The 19,811-nt window shown below is 36.7% G+C and overlaps 3 protein-coding genes across 3 annotated transcripts in view; 1 reads left to right on the top strand and 2 right to left on the bottom strand.

The window, feature by feature from the left end:
* The window catches only part of LOC141292712 (NAD(P) transhydrogenase, mitochondrial-like), a 62,816-nt gene extending 57,549 nt beyond the window's left edge, over positions 1 to 5,267 (bottom strand). The window contains exons 1-2 of the mRNA XM_073824752.1: positions 5,173 to 5,267; positions 1,653 to 1,843 (exon numbers count right to left, since the gene is read on the bottom strand). Of these exons, the coding sequence (XP_073680853.1) occupies positions 1,653 to 1,800 (148 nt within the window). The 5' untranslated portion in view covers positions 1,801 to 1,843; positions 5,173 to 5,267. The remainder of the gene's footprint in view (positions 1 to 1,652; positions 1,844 to 5,172) is intronic.
* Positions 5,268 to 8,370: 3,103 nt separating this feature from the next.
* On the top strand, positions 8,371 to 14,294 carry LOC141292990 (coiled-coil domain-containing protein 80-like). Its single transcript, XM_073825039.1, has 7 exons — positions 8,371 to 9,688; positions 10,666 to 10,822; positions 11,975 to 12,108; positions 12,187 to 12,344; positions 12,428 to 12,531; positions 13,690 to 13,770; positions 13,876 to 14,294. Exons 1-7 carry the CDS (start codon positions 8,522 to 8,524, stop codon positions 14,187 to 14,189), a joined length of 2,115 nt encoding a protein of 704 aa, XP_073681140.1. The 5' UTR covers positions 8,371 to 8,521; the 3' UTR covers positions 14,190 to 14,294.
* Positions 14,295 to 15,323: 1,029 nt separating this feature from the next.
* The window catches only part of LOC141292044 (NAD(P) transhydrogenase, mitochondrial-like), a 21,187-nt gene continuing 16,699 nt past the window's right edge, over positions 15,324 to 19,811 (bottom strand). Inside the window, exon 8 of the mRNA XM_073824014.1 lies at positions 15,324 to 15,343. Coding sequence (XP_073680115.1) covers positions 15,324 to 15,343 — 20 coding nt within the window. The remainder of the gene's footprint in view (positions 15,344 to 19,811) is intronic.

Here is a 19,811-nt window from a genome sequence, read left to right as displayed (position 1 = left end):
AACTTCTTGTTTATTTAACTGCTGTATCAGATCAATATCTCATTTACAAACTCCCTTAAAAATTAATAAAAGCTGTCACTCATCTTAGTTCGCCATATCACAAAAGCTCTATTATAAACAACGACGTTCTCTTTACTGCACAATCAGTCTCTTATTTACACTCTCTCTACACTTTGTTTTCTCTCTACAATTTATTTATGAAAGCATTGGTGAGATATGTCTGTGATACATTACTCAACGTTGCAAAAACAAGTAGAAACCTTTGAAGCTCCGCTGAGCGCAAACACAAATATGCTGATCGGATCAGTCGCACATGGTGCTCCTAAATTTTTTTTTTTTTTCGCACGTACTAATTTTTAGTCGCAAATGCGAGTGAAATGGTCGCACTCTAGAGCCCTGTGGCTGTAAACTAAATACTGCGTGCGGCATGCGGATGTGCATCGTTACGCATAGTGCGTTTTATCGAAAAAAAACTATATTGTGATAATTATCGTTATCGAATTATCGCCCAGCCCTAAGTCAGAGTCAAATCTGAAATGGCAAGATTTATTAATAACACATACCTTTAAAACACAACTTTATTTTGATAGTCTATTTTAGACATTCTAATAACTATACGTAACTTTAGCTACATTTCAACTTGTTCTACTAACCCTAACCAAACTACTACTACAACTACTACTCTAATGATAGGGAGTTGACATGTGGTTGCAAAGTTACTTTGTAGTTAATGGAACGTCTAAAGATGACCATCAAAATAACGTGTAACCAAAAAACAATTCTTTTACTCATTAAATCCATCATAAGTGACAGTAAAGACATTTATCATGTTTATTTTTTATGTCATATAAACACCATTTTAACTTTCTATTTAACAAAGAATCATTTAAAAATAATAATCTGAAGGATTCGGAAGGATCATGTGACACTGAAAACTAGAATAATGGCTGCTGGAAATATATCTTTGCATCAGAGGAATACTGTATTTTTGATCAAATAAATGTAGCCTTTGTGAGCATAAGAGACTTCTTTCAAAAGAACTACAAAACAATCATTTCCAAATGCAACTGAAAGCAAAGTGAACATCTGAGGCCCACAAACCTCTTATAACCACACTGACTCCTGGCAGTCACCATAGACATGTGTTTCTTTTCCCAGCAGGCACTCTCCTGCATGAGCTGTGCCACAGCTGACACAGTGCCAGAAATAACCTGCCTCAGCTGTCATTACCATTCTTCCCCGTCTCAAAAAAAAAAAATGGCAGGTCTCCAACACATGCTGTATCCAAGCAGCCAGTATGCTACACAGGTCACTTACAGTACACTCATTCATATCCTGAGACATTCAATGCAGGTAACAGTGGCAGAACAAGTAGGGGAGGGACACAGTGACCTTGAGGGTCACTACACATGGACTGCTAACATTAGTAGAAGAGTAGAAAGAAGTTTGGGAAAGTTTCATTTGCTTTTGTCATGCTTTAAAACAAAATCTGCTGAGGTAAAACAAATTATGTGTATACACAACAGTCCTCAAGGTTTCAATGTATACTGAAGGAAACATATCATTAAATATGATTAAATGTCCTCAAGTTGTCCAATTACTAAAACTGAATGTCCTCAACAGAATGTGTTATATGACAGTAGCACCGTTACCTGGACTAGTGAGGCGAGAGAGAGCTTGATGGGTCCTGAAGAACCGCACACATGGTGTTTTCACCGTCCGGACACTCTTAGCACAGGCCAGCCCGGAGAACAGCGGGCTGGAACAGCTGGCGGCTACCACACGCAGAAGACTCGCCATCGGAGACACAAGGAGGAGCTGTGCAGTTGGAACGACCCTCCTCCTACATGTGAGTGAGAGAGATAGAGAAAGAAAAAAGTAAGCCGGCTGACCTTTCCCACAATGCTCTAGTCTGCCCGTCACTGCAGCGCAGATGTTTACCCACCTCCAAGGTGACACACATATGCTCACATGTCCAACAAAGTGGGTGAACAGGGCATTAGGTCACTATGTCCTAGAACATTCATAGAGCATACACTGCCAATCAAAAGTTTGGGATCAGAAAGGCGTTTTTTAAAGTTTTTTATTCTCATCAAGGCTGCATTTATTTGATCAAAAATACAGAAAAAACATAACACTGCTAAATGTTATTATTATAGCATAAAACAGTGGTTTCTAATTGAATATACTTTAAAACAGAAATTATTCCTGTGAGGCAAAGCTGAACGTTCCTTCAGAAATCATTCTAAAAAAAATTCTAGAATTATTTATGCTGGCTGACAAATATTTTTTTGGAACCTGTGATACCTTTTTCAGGATTCTTTGATGAATAAAAAGTTAAAAAGAACAGCATTTATTCAAAATATAAATCTTTTTTAATAATATACATCTTTGCGATCACTTTTTATCAACTTAACACATCCATGCTGAATCAAAGTATTAATTTCTTTCGAAAAAAAAAAAGAAAGAATAAAAATGTACTGACCCCAAACTTTTGAACGGCAGTGTATATTGTTAGAACAGTTTCTATTTTAAATAAATGCTGTTCTTTTTAACTTTTTATTCATCAAAGTGTCACAGTGCACAACTGTTTTCAACACTGATAATAAATCAGCATATTATAATGATTTCTGAAGGATCATGTGACACTGAAGACTGGAGTAATGATGCTGAAAGTACAGCTTTAATTAAAGGAATAAACTTTTTTTTCCTGTATTTTTGATCAGGTAAACACCCTTGATGAGCATAAGAAACTTCTTTAAAACAACATTAAAAATCTACTGATCCAAACTTTTGAATGGCAGCGTATGTCAATGCAATTTGTTTGTAAATGTAGACTTTTATTAAAAGTTTCAAAAGTGATTGCAACGCTATTCATAATGATGCAAGAGATATATTTTTTCTTTACGTAGAGATGTTTTTTTTTTACTATATATATCAAAGAAGCCTGAAAAAAAAGGTGACCGTTTCTACACAAATATATCAAAAAGCATAACACCCCTTGAAATATTGTGTGTCACTAACAATTTAAATCATCATTTTTCATTTTATCAAAAGCAACTTACAGTTTTGAGTAAACAAGCAGCGATTCATTATAAGATGGAAATAAACATGAGAAGTGCCCAATGCCCATTACACAAGTTTTCAGTCATTGTTCAAAATAGTAAAAGCTAAGACAGAAAGATATCATGGGAAAATGAATGCCTAGAAAAAGTGAAGCAATATAATTTTCTTTTCTGCTAGGAGGAAGCAGTTAGATGCGCACAGATGAAATGTTCAGTTGTTTCTTAAAACTTTTTGATGCTTGGAATTTGACATGATTTCTAGACATTTTTAATCATAAAACAGTTATTCAAAATGTGATTTGCAAAAATAAAAGTAAAAATTAAATTGATCATTTTACAAAAACTACAAAACAACAATTGGTCTCAAACTAGCATTGTAAAGGAATTTCAGGCTTTATTTTGTACCCAATTTTACAAAAATGTTTACTAAAAAGTAGGGCTGCACGATTAATCGAACAATGTTGTGAGGCGCGTTTAGTCAATGAAGCCGGTACTTTGATTAGTAGTAAATCTCCATCACGTGCGTTCAGCTGGAGCGGCAATTAATACACAGATGTAAATCACTGACAAGCTACGTCAAATCGAGCTCAAAATCGATTTGGCGTAGCTTGTCAGTGATTTACGCCTCTGAACGCTCCAGCTGAACGCACCTGATGGAGATTTACTACTAATCAAAGTACCGGCTTCATTGACTAAACGCACCTCACAACATCGTTCGATTAATCGTGCAGCCCTACTAAAAAGAATATTTTATTACACAGCTTTCCTTAATTATTCTAAAGATTGTCATTGCTCTTTGCAAGTCTATTTGTAGTAACACAAAACAGAATAATTAATCCACAGGGTAGAAACAGTCAAGGTCACACTAAGGCTGAAAACACTGAAAAGTGTAGAAGTGTGTTTGTTTATGTAAGGACTATCGCATATGAAGGTGATAAGGGTTTTTCAAAGTGGCCCAGTGCAGGTCATACAGTAGCAGAAGACCTTATAGGTCCTTTATCGCCTACAACACCATAAACACTGTCTGCAAGAGTCAGCTCCAGAATATGCAAAATACATAAAAAGAAAAACACTTGGGTAAAAATAACTAGCAGGCACAAAAAGGGTACAAAACAAAGCCTGACATTGAAAATCTAGTTTAGGACCAAATAGTTCTTGATCACATTTTAACAATGAGGTCAATGGGTGATACAGACATTGGATGCATTTAAAATGAACTGCAAGGTACATTTTATGTTAACCAAATCCTTTTTCAAACATAACCAACATGTCTCACAACAAAATGTGTGGAAGGAACTCCAAGTGTAGTGTATTCATGGATGGAATGTGCCAGTAAAACATAGTTTCCACTTATACACCAGTGAACGTCTGTGTAATTTTCCTTTTTTTAGACATGCATCCCACACATCAAAGCACTGCAGTGGTTCTGCATGTATGAAGGCGTGGGAAACAATCAAATCACCGATTTAATTAAACATGTGCAGACAGACTATTGGATTATGGTGCCAACTACAATCTAATGCTAGCCCCACGTCAGCGGACCAGAGAAGTGACATAAGTCTTTATCAGATTTGGGGCAACGTGCAGTAACTTTACACGGTTTGCAAACTTGGAATATTCAACATATACGATGAAGGAGGGAAACCTGATAGTATCCAAATAACGGTGCACGTCCTTGTGTCGACCCTAGAGTTTGTTATTGGTCAATGCGAAAGTCATTCATTCAATCAACTCAACAGCACAAGGTAACCTTACGCAGAATTTCCGCATTAACGTGTTTTCATTCATATAACGCGTCTTAAACACACCAGCCCTATTCATTGAAATCTGTTTTACAACACTACATCAAATGCTTGAGTTTGCATGGCTTATTTTCGGAAGAGTAATGCGGCTTCGGGATCGTTGAGCCGACAGAAGGCGGGCACAAGAGCTCATTTCCCCTTCATTTTCTTTTTGTAACACACTAGCTTGATAGCTAACGTTAAGCAGAAACAATAACTGCAGGCTGTCGTTTGCATTTCAAGATCAAAGCAGTATGCCCTAATGCATTTCTTGCGATGAAATGACAAGGTGGCACAAATCGATAATGAAGGATTGAAATTCTCACCGAGTCGAGACAGAGCATCAATGAGCGACCTTTGAATGCGGGGACGCACAGTTTAGAGCCGCCACCCGGAAGCACTCGCGTTCACCTCTATCCGCGCCGCTTCTGTGGTTTGATCCGAGCGTCAATCAACGTATGTTAATCATGTGCTGTGGGCGTTTGTTAACAGGGTTTTGGCATTAGTTTATCTTTTGAATAACATCACTAGGCACAATTTGGGAATACAAAACAACATTTAACTAAAAGACAAACAAGTTTGTCGGTGTGACATCAAATTGTGTTGCTTTTGAGTTATGGGAGATTAAACTTGGGATAAACTTTGTTGCAAAGGGGGTTGTAAAATTGTACCATGGTAACCACTTTTTTTTTTTTTTTTTTTTGCAATAACAAACAGAAATTACAAAATGCACAGAACAAATCGAACAAAACAGGTATCAACAGCAAACATAAAAAAAAGACATAGCTTGTGGGGTAAAACGCCCCCTACACTGAGGGGTAAAACGCCCCCCAGAGGGCATAGTTTCTCTCTATTATAATTACTATAATAACATATTTCTGTCTATCAAATCCTTTGTTTTACACTTAATGCAGTATAACTAGGTGGTAAAATCAAAATATTTGAACACAATAAAAAAAATTACCTCAACATATTTGTTTGCATGGCTTAGTTATATGTATAAATATAAATGTTAAAAAATTTGGATATTTTGGACATTCCTCAAATAAATATTAATATATATATACATGTTGATACATTACTTGCCTTTACTTTTAGAGATTAAAAACTATAGTCTGTTCATTTTGCTGTTGATCTATGAAGAAAACTGGTTGGTAATAAAGGGGGCATTTTACCCCACTGCTGGGGCAAAACGCCCCCTTTGTACAAAAATATGTTCAGTCAAAATACTAATTAATTATGAAGGCTGAGCAATTTTAATATTTGGTGAATAACTCCTGCCATAGTCACTCAAAACCGGGATGGCAGTTCTAGTCACATTTATGTTTTGTTTCACTGTAATGTCACATTTTCCTTAAGGGGGTCGTTTTCCCCCACTCTACCCTACTTATTAAGTAAAGGATAACATAAATGAGAGAAAAAAAACACCAGCGGGGCACATGAATAAAAATATAATTATATATTAAGGAGAAATCTTAAACATTGCACAAATTCTAGACGTTTTTATAGCTTTTTTGTTTACAGAGGTAGATATTGTATTTAAATACAATTGCAGTTCTTGTTTAAAGATGTTAAAGTGGGGTTTCCAATTAGTATATTTACATTTATGTATATAAAACTTTCCAATAAATAACAAGAGATTTATACAAAAACTTGCGTTAAGCAGATTCTTGTCTTTAACATAAAAACCAAAAAGAATGTGTTTAAAACATAAAGAAAAGTCAAAAAAAATATATTTTGGACAATCAGGGCATTAATCTTATTCCAGAAAGACTGAACAAAAGGACATTCCCAAAAGAAATGGGTCACAGTTTCAGAAGAAAAATGACAAAAATAACAAGATGTGTCAATGTCACTCTTGAACCATGGTAACCACTAATCCACCAATCCACCATGGTTACTGTTTGTACCGTAAATCCATAATAAATTAAAATGTTATCTCATTCAAACATGTTTTTGAACAAGACAAGCTCATTCTTTCATACATGTATTTATGAATTTTATAAAGTTATTTTAAATAGTAAAAAAAAAAAAAATTTCAAACTTGTACTGTTTGCTGTACTTTGGATCAAATAAATGCAGGCTTGGTGAGCAGAAAAGACGAACTTAAAAAACATTAAAGTCTTACTGTTCAAAAGCTTTTGACTGGCAGTGTATGCAACCGATATGTTATATATAAACTACTTTATTAAAAATAAAATATTTATATAAATTATATTGTTTTAATTTATTGTTTTAAATTAACTGGAAAGCAGTGATGTTTAACCAAAATCTTTGATAAATTTATGTGCAACTTTTTAGATTTATAGACTCACATGTCCAGCAGAGGGCAGTATTAAACTAGGACAATACCTAAAAATAGACATTTTGAGAAAATATGACTAGGTTATTTTTGCTGCAGTGTGCATTGTACAGGCTACAACCCGACCTTTTTTTTAGTAGCCCTAGAAAAAAATGCAAAACTTGTTAGCGAGTGGACCTCAAGGTGGTTAACAGCAATAGAAATGAACACTTGGTCAGTAATAATAAACATTTCAACAAGTAACAGTGTTATATGTTAAAGAATCCTAAAATCTACAAGTAAATTTAAAACTATTTTTAAACAACTTTTGCATTGAATAAACCATTTCCATATGTTCCATCAGCACTGTTTTCAGTTTCCCCTTCGTCTGTCATGTGTTTCTATTCAACTAAATCCATTTGTGGAATGTCTGTGTACCATGACTGTTAACCATTAACTCCAACCCAGATTGCTACAGCCACTTCTCACAATTCTTCTCATACCTGTAAAAAAGATTTAGCTTTGCTGTACAACAAATAAAAATCCAATGAATTAAAAGAATGTTTTTTTTTATCTTATTTATAGTTCTCTTGTATTGTGCGGTACATGCATGTTTAATGTACATTCAGATGTAAAAAGGTTGTTCTAAGGGACAACGTTTCAACGTTTCAGTTTGAGCCTGAGTGTTTGCTAAGAACTTTGCTATCTACAATTTCTATCATAAACTGTAAGCTTTACACTTTCAACCTTTTCTTTCACTTCCTAGCCGATAGCAACATGTGTTTTACTTGCATTTCTCTAAGCAAATGTGTTTCTTACTAATTTCAGTGTATTAATAAGCGTCAAAGCATTTTTGACATTTAGTTTAGTTTGATATAAAACCAGATATAGATTTGCATGCAAGTTAGTGAAGAAAACAGTCGATTTTTGGAGATCTGGTCCTAATCAGCAGTTTTCATGTCTGTTTTGCAGATGCACTGAGAGTGAGCCGAGACAACAAAGACTGGTTTGCCTTTGTAAAATGAATATAAAAATGCCTGTTACTTCTCAAACTGCAATACTGACTTTCAGAACACATACTAAAACTGTCAAAATATACTCAGCAATAATACTGTCCACCAAAGTAAAATTAAATCTTGACAACTAAGCCACGTTGAAGTTGTAAATGGGTTGGGTTTCATCTTCCTCTTTCATTCTTCTCCTACAACAGTTCATCCTCCATGCAGACAAGTTATGAGGCGCAAGAAGCTGCTTCGCATGCCACATAGCTCAACATTGCTTTGAAGCTCCAAGAGTTTCCTGTAACAAGGTCAAACTCTAATGTGAACCAGAAGTTGCTTTTTCTCACTCTGCCTCCTCACTCTGTTGCTTAGTGGAGAGTGTGAAGCCTCAATATGTCTCGTCTGTGGATCTTCTTGCTTCTGTTGGCACACTGGATCAACAACCCGGTGCTTTCTGCAAAAGGAGGGAAGAAAAAACACCAGGTGAAGAATCAAAGCAGCCATGCATCTCCTAGGGAGGATGTTGGGTCCGAAAGGGCTTCCGAGAATCCAACAGAGTCTGACTTCTTAGCAGATTTTGCTGGAAAACACCGCCTCTGGGTGATCACTGCACCGTCAAACAGTGACAACTATTTGCGTATGATGGAGAAGCAGATCCAGGAGTCTGAAGGACTGAATTGTCGCTTAGCAGAAAGAGACACTCTCATTGTTACTATTATTCAGAATGCCATGATGGAAGGCAAAATCCAACGAACGACCTTGCAGGGAGAATCCACTGTGGAGGTTATGGACTCTGAAATGGTGAGCAAACTTCTTCATTACCTTGAGCTGCAGGATCATACCTTCTCCATGCTGATTCTGAAGAAGAACATGAGGGTTAGTGAGAGATTTCCTTACCCGGTTCGCGTTGAGGCCGTTCTTGAGGTCATCGATCAGCTGCCTGTGCGAAAGCTGGAGAAGGTTGCGAGAAAGGGGTTACCGGTTAAATGCAAAATCACAAAGAAGAGGTTAGTGGTGAAGAAACAGGGCTCCAGCAAGCGTAGGACCTTCAGCCCACAGAGGAATGCGAATACCACGTCCATCTTTCTCACACAGAAGATACGTGTAAGCAACAAAAAGGCAACTTTGAGAAACAAAGTAAAAGATATTTTGAGTGGACGTTCACGCTTTGTCATCCGTAAAACAACAGGCACCTCAGGAAAAGGAACTAAAGCAGGTTCAAAATCTGAATCTAGTGGAAATGAGAAACTGAAGCACAACGACCAGAAGAAAACTCCAGAGACTGACAGACACCCAGAGCCGGTAACAGAAGTGAAAAAAGCTTCGGAGGCAGATAAAACGCATGCTGGTGCAAAATCTAATTTTGATAACCTCAATGAGGAGTTCAAAGGAGAACAAACCATTGACCATTCAAGCTCTAAAAAGAAAGGCAAAGGAAAGGATGGCAAAAAGAAAAAGGAGAAAGGAGGAAGGAGGAAGTCACAACGAGAAGCAGATGATAAGAAAAAGGCAACTCTTAAAGATTTCATGCAAAACCTCAGCGGGAGAAGAAGACTTCTTGTAAGTTCTTGATTGTTACACCTTGTCTACAAATTATTTGAACTTTGTGTCCATCATAAATAGAATGAGGCATCAGTTTACTGTCAGGGATTTGTTGTGTCGTGCTGCATCTGGTGTAGACACGGTGTTAAGAAGATCCATACATACAGTAAATTTACATACACCTTGCAGAATTGCTTCAGAAGAAAACACGAACATAAAACATGCTTTAGGAGCCGGGGGTGAAAACTTTTGAACAGAATAAAGATTTGTATATTTGCTTAAACATAATTTTTTTTTTATTTAGTTCTACCCTTCAGAAGCAACTTACATGTTTCCCAGAAGACAAAATAAGTGAAATTTACCCTAATCTTCAAATTTTAAAAAAAGTTTCACCCCCTGGCTCTCAATGCATAGTTTTTCCTTCTGAAGCATCAGTGAGCATTTGAACCTTATGTAATAGTTGCATATGAGTCCCTCAGTTGTCCTCAGTGTAAAAAAAAAAAGATCTCAAAATGCAAACATTCATTGTTGTCAACTGTAAAGGGTTCAAATACACAAAAATGCTTAAAAACCAAAGAATTTGTGGGACCTAAAGGATTTTTTTTTAAAGATCAGCAGGCAGTTTAACTGTTCAGGACAAACAAGGGACTCATGAACAATTATCACTAAACAAAAAAAAAACAGCTGTGGGTCATTCAAGTAACAACACAGTGTTAAGCGTATGTAAACTTTTGAAAGGGGTAATTTTTTATAAATTCAACTATTACTTTCTCCTCTGGACTACATGTAAACATCTTTTATGTGAAATATCGTATCAGGTCAGTACTAAATAAAAAATACCATGCATTTTGTATGATCCCTCTTATTTTGGTAAAAATAATTTACATTTTGCAGATTCTGCAAGGTGTATGTAAACATATGACTTCAGCTGTATTTGCAGCTCTCCTGGCAAGATTTGATTATTAAGTTTTTTCGTTTTGTTTTGTGTGGCATAGGTGATTTCATCCCCAAGTGATGTCTCAAGCCAGTATATCAAACAGAGAGAAGATAACGAGCTACGTAGCTGTGAGTTTTCCCAAAGAAAAGTCTCAGTGCTGTCCATCATGGGTTCAGAACATAATCCTACGCTACACATTCAACACTACCAACAAGGTAATTCAACTGTGTAAATGCTTTTTTGCACATTGTACATACAGTAAACCACTTATTTGACGCTTAGCCTATTGGGGGCTAGGTGTGGATACAGAGTTGCCTCAACTGGCATAAAGTTTGAAGAGAATCGCATTTATTTACATATTATTTACAGTTTATTTTAATAAATATCAAAAAATGTGTCTGTGTGTGTGCATTATAGTTGACACCTACATGAGCACTTGTTGGTCGTATGACTCTAAGTGATTGTCCTCAAATGTTACTGAGCTTTAAATTATAATATATATTACACATTTGAGCCCATTCGGTACTAAAAAATGGCAATATTTATATAGGATTTGACAGTTTATTTTAATAAATATCAAAAATATAAAAGGTGTGCATTATAGTTGACACCTACATGAACATGTTGATTGTGTGACTGTAAGTCATTCGCTTAAAATGCTATTGAAGTTAGAAAAGTGTATACCAATGTTGTATGTATCTTTAGAGACGGTCCCTAAATTTGCAAATATCGAACGTCCAACGTCAAGCTAATTTTATGCCAGTGTTCCACCAAAAGAGTAATTTGTTGAAATGTTTGTTGTCACATGATTTGAATCACACTTGTTGATGTATGTTATTGATTCACTTTAAATAACCAGCTCAAAAGACATATTTGTTTGTGAATCAAACTACACTCATCTTGCTGTATGTTTTTCATTCAGTAAATAGAACGGCTCAAAGAGTAATATGTTTGTGAATTGATCCAGACTTTACTTTGTATGTTTTTCATTCACTATAAAAAGATCCATTTGTTCGTGATCATGTCATATTTGTTTTACTGTGTAGTCTATATCTGGATGGTTCAAATAAAGAGCAAACTGTTTTTTTTTTTTTTACCTAGCTCTAACCCTGTTGAAAAAAGCAGCATATGCTGGTTATGCTTTGAAGCATGGTAGCTGGTTTGAGCTGGTCCTTAGTTGGTCATAGCTGGTTAAAGCTGGTCTAAAGCAGGAGCTAGTTGCTCAGGATCAGCTTAAACCAGCTACCATGCTCTAAAACATGCATGCATATGCAGTTTTTTTTTTTTTTTTACAGGAAAAGCCTATGCATTTGTGTTCCACTTACTGTGATGCACAATTAAAATACATGATGCTCTTTTTAAAACAGATTCTGATATTCCACAAGCATCCCTGCCAGATAAGTTCAGAAACCCTGAGTTAATCAGCGAGATCCGCAGAGAATATGGGCTGGATTCCAAAAACTTCTCAATGGTGCTGACTGACTATGACCTGAGGCCTAACGTAAGAACACTTTATTTTCTTCTAACTCACAGTGACTGAAAGACCACTGAATCAAAGGCATACTTCCTGTGGTTTTAGCTTAACAGGGTTTTCAACAAGCCAAAAGCTCCTTCCGATTTACTCGATTACATTGACAGCTTTCCTTCACGTCAGTCTGAGAAGGAAGAGGAGAGAAAGGCTTCATCACCCTGCTCTAAAGCCGAAACAAACAATCAAGAGGATAACTCACTTCTGAGGTAAACACCATGAGTTTCCCCATGCTTTCAACTATGATTACTAATCATTTCAATTGTTCTGATTACCATATGTGTATTTTCAGGTTTATTTCCAAACGAAGACTTCTGATCATCTCAACACCCACTGTAGATGACTACTCGTTCCATCAGCAGCTTCAAGCGCTCAATGGACAGGAGTGTCCACTAGGTACTTTATGCATCATGTTCTCTAAGCCTTTGTGGATATTTTTTTGAAAAAATTAAAGTAGTTCACTTCCAGAATTAAAATTTCCTGATAATTTACTCACCCTAATGTCATCCAAGATGACTTGAGATGTGCTTCAGATGTCTTTCTTTCTTTAGTTGCAAAGAAATTATGTTTTTTTAATTCAGGAATTTCCTTCATATAATAGACTTCAATGGTGGCCAATGGGTTGAAGGTCCAAATTGTTTCAATGCAGCTTCAAAGGGCTCTACATGACCCCATTCAAGGAAAAAGGGTCTTATCTAGCAAAACAATTTGTCATTTTCTTTCAAAAAATACAAATGTATATACTTTTTAACCACAAATGCTCATCTTGTAGCTCTGCTATGCGCATCTTCACGCATTGCGTAATCATGTTAGTTTTTGGTCTGTATACTTCTTTTAAAAAAGGTAGGGTAGGGCGAATTTTCTTCACCATCCTCAAAATCATCTGACATTGTTGTTTTACCTTTTTTTGTAAAGGGTGTTTGACTTTCTTCGCATGTTCTTTTGTAAACACGCACATTTGTGGTTAAAAAGTATAGAAATTTGTATTTTTCTTAGAAAATGGTAGATGGATTCGCTAGATAAGACCCTTATTCCTCGGTCGGGATCGTGGAGAACCCTTTGATGCTGCACTGAAACTGCAGTTTGGACCTTCAACCCATTGGCCACCATTGAAGTCCAGTATATGGAGAAAAATCCTGGAATGTTTTCCTCAAAAACCTAATTTCTTTGCGACTGAAGAAAGAAAGACATGAACATCTTGGATGACATGGGGGTGAGTAAATTATCCGGAAATTTTCATTCTGAAAGTGTACTTCTACTTTAACAGATACACTCTTAAAAATAAAGGGTTTTTATTGGAATCAGTGCTTCATGAAGAGCCTTGAAGAACATCCATAGAAACTTTCCAGTGCAAGAAACGGGAAGAGGTTCTTAACATGTTCTTCATGCTAAGAAAAAATGTTCCCCATAAAAACTGTTCACTTAAAAGTTCTTTTGGGAACTCAAAACGGTTCTACTATGGCATTACTGCCATTTTAGAACCTTTTTTGGGAGAGTAAATTAATTATACTTACAGTATGGCAACCTGACTAAAAACTGAATCCACATGGACAGGTATTCGTCATTTTGCCTTGTTGAAGATTGTGGGAACTGGATCGACTGCTTCAGGAACAGTGGAGTTCTTTCCATTGAATGGTGAGATCATAAAACTCTTTGTTTCCTCATTTCTTGCAAGTAATACATAAAGCTGAAACATCAAATATTGTAGAATGGTTATGGAATGTTCATCAAAACCTACAGGGAAAAGTCAACCTGAGAAGGAGAAACTTACGCAGGATGTGGTGGAGAGTCTCAGGAACCAGTTGAAGATAAACCGTGACTACTTCAGCATGCTGGTGGTGGGTAAGGATGGAGACGTAAAGGCCTGGTTCCCATCTCCAATGTGGTCCCTAGGAAGCATCTATGACCTTGTAGACTCCATGGAAATGCGTCAACAGGAACATAAACTACAGCAAACTCTTGGGATTCACTGTCCAGATGAAAATACTGGTACCTACCATGGTTACACAGAAGAGACAGAGGATAGCTATTTGTACCACAGATCTGAAGACTAAAAATAGTCAAAACAAAGACGCAAAAGAATCATTTGTACATCTGTCATCCCCATATCATGTGATGCAAAACTTTACCTCTAATAAATAGATCTTGTATGAAATTCATACAGCTGTCTTACCTGTTGCTGTGTCCTGTAAAATTTCTTTCACTTGGTTGTACATGCTACTATGCTTAAATATAGCTAAAATATAATGTGTGCAATTCTTGTTTTTAAAAGCTGCTGATATTAATATTAAAGGCTATTTTTCTAAGCTGTAGAAAATGTCTGAGCGTCTTGTCTTTGGAAGTAATGAGTTACACTACCAAGTTTCCAACAGTGACTGTATGATTTTGAGATCCATCTGTTCACGCTAAGGACAACTGAGAGACTCATATGCAACTATATTTAATTTGAAGATCAGGATAAATTTAACTTATTTTGTCTTCTGGGAAACACGTAAGTATCTTCTGAAAGGCAGTTCTAATTGAAAAATATGATATTTAGGCAAAATAAGAAAAATGTACACATCTTAATTCTGTTCAAAAGTTTTCACCCCCTGGCTCCTAATGCTTTGCGTTTCCTTCTGGAGCATCAGTGAGCGTTTAAATCTTCTGTAATAGTTGCATATGACTCTCTCATTTGTCCGTAGTGTGAAAAGATGGATCTCAAAATCATACAGTCATTGCTGGAAAGGGCTCAAATACACAAAAATACTGAAAAACCAAATCATTTGTGGGACCTGAAGGATTTTTCTGAAGAACAGCAGACAGTTTAACTGGTTAGGACAAACAAGGGACTCATGAACAACTACCACTAAACAAAAAACACAGCTGTGGATCATTCAGGTAACAACACAGTATTAAGAATCAAGCATATATAAACTTTTGAACGGGGTCATTTTTATAAATTCAACTATTATTTTATCTAGTTGAATACTTGTAAATGCACTCTAAAAAATGCTGGGTTGTTTTTTTAACCCAACTGCTGGGTTAAGCCTGTTGCGTCATTTAGTTAGGTTGTTTTGCTCAATGTTGGGTTGTTTTTGTGTAACCCAACATTGGGCTACTGATTTTATCCAATCAAGTGACAGTTAAGAGAGTAAGCCACTCCCCCTACTCGACGAGCCAAGCTCTACCTTGGCGGCCATTTTGAATCACCTCAGGAACAACCGTCCTTCAGCGACGACAGAAAAGGTATGTTTGTGGGTTTTTAATGTATGAAACTAATACTGTACACCAACAAATGCAAAAATATACAAATTTGGCGGTTCACATTACATTAACAGTATTATAAAGTATAATCTATCCCTGTGCGTTTTGGTTTGCTAATCGGTAAAGGACAGGTATGCCTGTTGTAATTACGTTACAGCCTTTTCCTGTCTAAGTTATATCATGTTCTTTGGTTATATTCAATATTTATTGAAAACGTCTTTTTGGTCAACATTTCCTCTGGAATATGTGACTTGGTGAGTCGTTTAGTTAACGTGTCTTTATATATTATATGTAATTAGATGTTTTAGCTGATGTGAGTTAAATGCAGCATGTCTGTTCACTTCGACGCGATTCTTGTGTAAACAAAACGGAGGTTAACGTTGCATTTGCAGGGAGTTTGACTTTTTAAAAAAACACTGCTTCATCAGTATAGCCTGGCTATCGCCAGACCACGTTATGACTTCGTCATGATTCGTGGTCTGGGAACCACATGTTCATTTTCTCGTAATTGAGGCGTGGTTTACGAATGCCCAGAGCCGTTTATTGGGCGATACGAATGTCTATCAAATGCGCCTGTGCGTAGCTGATAGCCAATCGTTTCAAGTATACCGGATGACGTATGTAGAGCGAACGCCAAAAGTGGTTGTGGCTAGAGGGTATACAGCTCAGACCGGAAACTAACAATGAAATTAATTGTTCTACCAATTAGATTGTGTTTTATTAACGTCTACACCTACCCCAACCCTAAACTTAGCCCTTACTATAATACAAAAAAAGTATTATTGTTGTACAGTGTGACAAAAATAACGTTAGACTGATGTGCGCATGCCCAGTAGCCATAGCTGTATCCCTTCTAGACTTTACCGCCAAAAGTTGCTCTTTTTTCAAAATAAACTTGCGTTCTAAACTACTTAGAACACTATAGACCATTTCAAGCGCTATTCGGCGGCTTAAGGAAGTGACGTCGTTGGTCCCAGGACGTTTCCGGTTAGTGATCCAGCGCATTCAAAACAATGGCGAGAAGCGCTTTATGAACAGTGGGATTGTGGTCATATATATATATACAAACATCCTGCTTAAATGTCTAAATTAAAATTAGATCCTTGTCGTTCGGTGGTTGTGTGCTCCCTCTGGGGCGGTACTAACATTCTGAGACGTGTTTAACGGTAGATTTCCGCGAAACGTACCCGTGTTGCGGCAGTGAAGGAGAAGGCCGGATAACAAGAAGCAACTCCGGGATATACAGCGCACATTTCGATTCTGGCAAGTAAATATCGTTTTTAATTAATCGGTTTATTTGTATATCTTTACGTTAACTCTTCAAGTATGATGCTGCATAATTTAAAGTAGCATTTTGTCATTGTTTACATATGCATCTAGCTTTCGTGTGTAACGTTAATGAAAAAAGGCAAGTTTTTTATTTCTGTTTTATTTCTGTTTTATTGCTAAGTGTTATGTGGGTTAAATTCATATTAGTCGTCTAGTTATTTTGTCAGTTGACAAATGCAGTGAGTAACATGAAAGTACGTGAATGCGGTATTGTGTAACAGTTAACGGCAGTAGTTCACAAAACGTAATGTTTATGGTAAATATTATTTTCCATCACATAAGCTTTGGTAATGTTAATTCCAAGATGTACTGACGTATTAAGCAATAATAGCATTATTATTTTTTTATATTGTGCATTATATTAAATAATTGTTTTTCTACTTTTATCCTTATATAATGTAAACAAAATTTATACAGGTGATTTCTAATATCATTTGTTTCTTAGTCTAGGAAGCATTTTGATGTAAGCAGTTGTAAATATGCAGCAGGGTCACTAAATCTGACAATACAGTGTAATACTGAAATTTGTTAGCTCCCTGTAATTCCCATAGAATTGGTTAAATGTTATATACATTTTCATAATGATGGCTAATATCCTTTGTTTTGTTTTCTAGAAAGTATTCTAAACTGATGTAAACAGTTGCAGAAATACAGAAGGGTCACCAAATCTGAGAAGGCAGTGTAAGGAGAGCCATCATCTGTAGACACCCAAGGACAGCTGATCATCCTGCAGTGACAAACCACATCTGACCATATCAACACCCAGATGTGATTGAGAACTTGAGTGTAGTATTCAGTAATTTAGTGTAGTACTTAAAGCGACTGATGACCAGGCCAGATACAGACTGCTGCTTTTGATATTTGTTCCCCCTTTGTACTCCATTTCAGTTCAAATGTTGTTTCATTTGTTGAAGCATTTTATGTTCATACAAATATTTACATATCAATACATGTGCTGGAAATAAAAACAGTTGAAAGTGAGAAAATGCTTTTTGTTTATATACAGTACTGGTCTAGCCTAGAATCTAGACGTGCCCCTAGCGGCAGCAAATTACATTTGCTTCCAAGGTCAGTCTAGTTACTCTCAATTCACTTAAAATTCCGAAAAATCCAAGATGTACCGGGCCAATCACGAGTCGGTGGGCGGGCTTAACATGATGACGCCTGACCTGCGACCATAAGTTCCGTCAGACATGAATTCCTGGTTCTGTGAATTACGTGTGGAAAACTGAACAGTATTTATATAATTTTTTACTTTGGATACACAGCCACGTCCATCTGTCCTGAGCAGGAGCTCGTTACATGTGAACGCGCTGTGGTGTAGAATCAGTGTAGAATACGCAAACACCGGAAGCGATCTGTGGCGTGTATACGACACTCATTGTTCACACAGTGCACAGAGATTGTGGATATAGCGGCTATTCAAAATGGTAATTACTTGCGCTTATCCTGGTTGTTCAAACCCATTTAAAGCTAAAAGATTACGTTTGCTAACGCAAACTCATCCTGGACTTTTTCACCGATTTCCCCTTCCGGTGTTTGCGTATACTACATCAGATCAGGGTGTAATTTGGATTTGTCTGTGCATGTTTTTGTTTACTTTTAAAGGTTTAGTGCCCATCTATGTCTATTATTTGGCTGACAGACTGCACAGTGCACTGATTTTCGTTAAAAATCTCCGTCGCTCTGACTACGTCACCTGACAGACTAAGTCTCTGATTGGTTGTAGCGCTATCCTATTGCGTGGAGAGGAGTTTGAAAGACAACCGTTTATCCCACCCCTCCGGTTGAGCCCTGTCTATGGAGAGTGCCCAGACCCTACATTTATGTGGGTCTGGCTTGCCAGGCTAGTACTGGTCAAAAGTTTGGACAAAGTAGTTTTTTTATGTTTTTGAAATAAGTATTTTATGTTTATTAACATGATTAATTATTTAAATGATTTCTATTATAAAAAATATGTTGTGCAAAGCTGAATTAGCTTTCAGCCTTTACATTACACCAGTATTCATTTTCACATGAATATATATATATATATATATATATATATATATATATATATATATATATATAAAATTTGTGTGGGTGTGAACAGTAAATACGTGCATAAAAACATATATGAATGCTGTGTGTTTGTGTGTGCGTTTATTAATCTGCAGATATACAGGTTTATGTAAAACACGTTAGCCAGCATTGAATTGCGACGATCTTGTTTATTTGTGATCACATGATGACTCGGAGCATTCATACCCTCCACTTGCACTGTTCCACAGCAACAAACTTGACCAAACTAACGTTGAACACATGTTGAAATGAATTCAACACGTAATAATAGCATCGAGCGCTTAGTTTAATAGCATACATTTAGCGTTGTTTGGAACGATATGTATTGTGAAAAGTAATGTACTAATGAAAACAAATATTTAAACAGAAATACAGACTGACCACGCAATGCAAGTAAATTAATCACGAACAACCTCCGGATATCTTGTGAACAAAACATGAAGTAAGTTGCACTGCTTGCTTCAGACTGATGACATCCATTGTACGAATAAATGTTCACAATATTTCCGTTCATGTGATATGCTTTTAGCAATCTCCCGTGTACACGCACGCAGCATCGATTAGTTAATGAGCAGCTTTTTTACCTTAACTAGCTTTTTCGCTAGATTTTAAAAGAATGTGTTCGTATTGACAGATCGGAGAAATAGCGCTACCGGAAATGTTTCAGGACCGGACATGCGCAGTAACGTTCCAACGCGCTTGTTATTGTTTACATCCTTGAAATGGTCTATACCGTGTCTACACCGGACGCGACAGTTGCCGCGCCGCAACAGCTAAAGTCTGTCTACACTGGACGCGACAAGGCGACCGTTGCAAATCATTTAGGCTGTATCCGAAATCGCCCCCTATACCCTCAAATAGGGCACTATTTGAGGGGACAGCCATTTTAAGTGGTGTTCGAAACCATAGTGAACGTTCCCGAGTGCACTCATTTAATCCCACAATGCACCGCGAAAACGAGTGTACAACCGATGTACGCTCAACAGCTAGAGATAACCCATAATGCACTGTGAGAGTCGCGCGCCGACTGAATTCCCGCG

Source organism: Garra rufa, chromosome 19 (assembly GCF_049309525.1).
Source record: "Garra rufa chromosome 19, GarRuf1.0, whole genome shotgun sequence".
Lineage (NCBI taxonomy): Eukaryota > Metazoa > Chordata > Actinopteri > Cypriniformes > Cyprinidae > Garra > Garra rufa.
The sequence above is the reverse complement of the archived record's forward strand: the minus strand, read 5'-3'. Positions and strand labels throughout refer to the sequence as shown.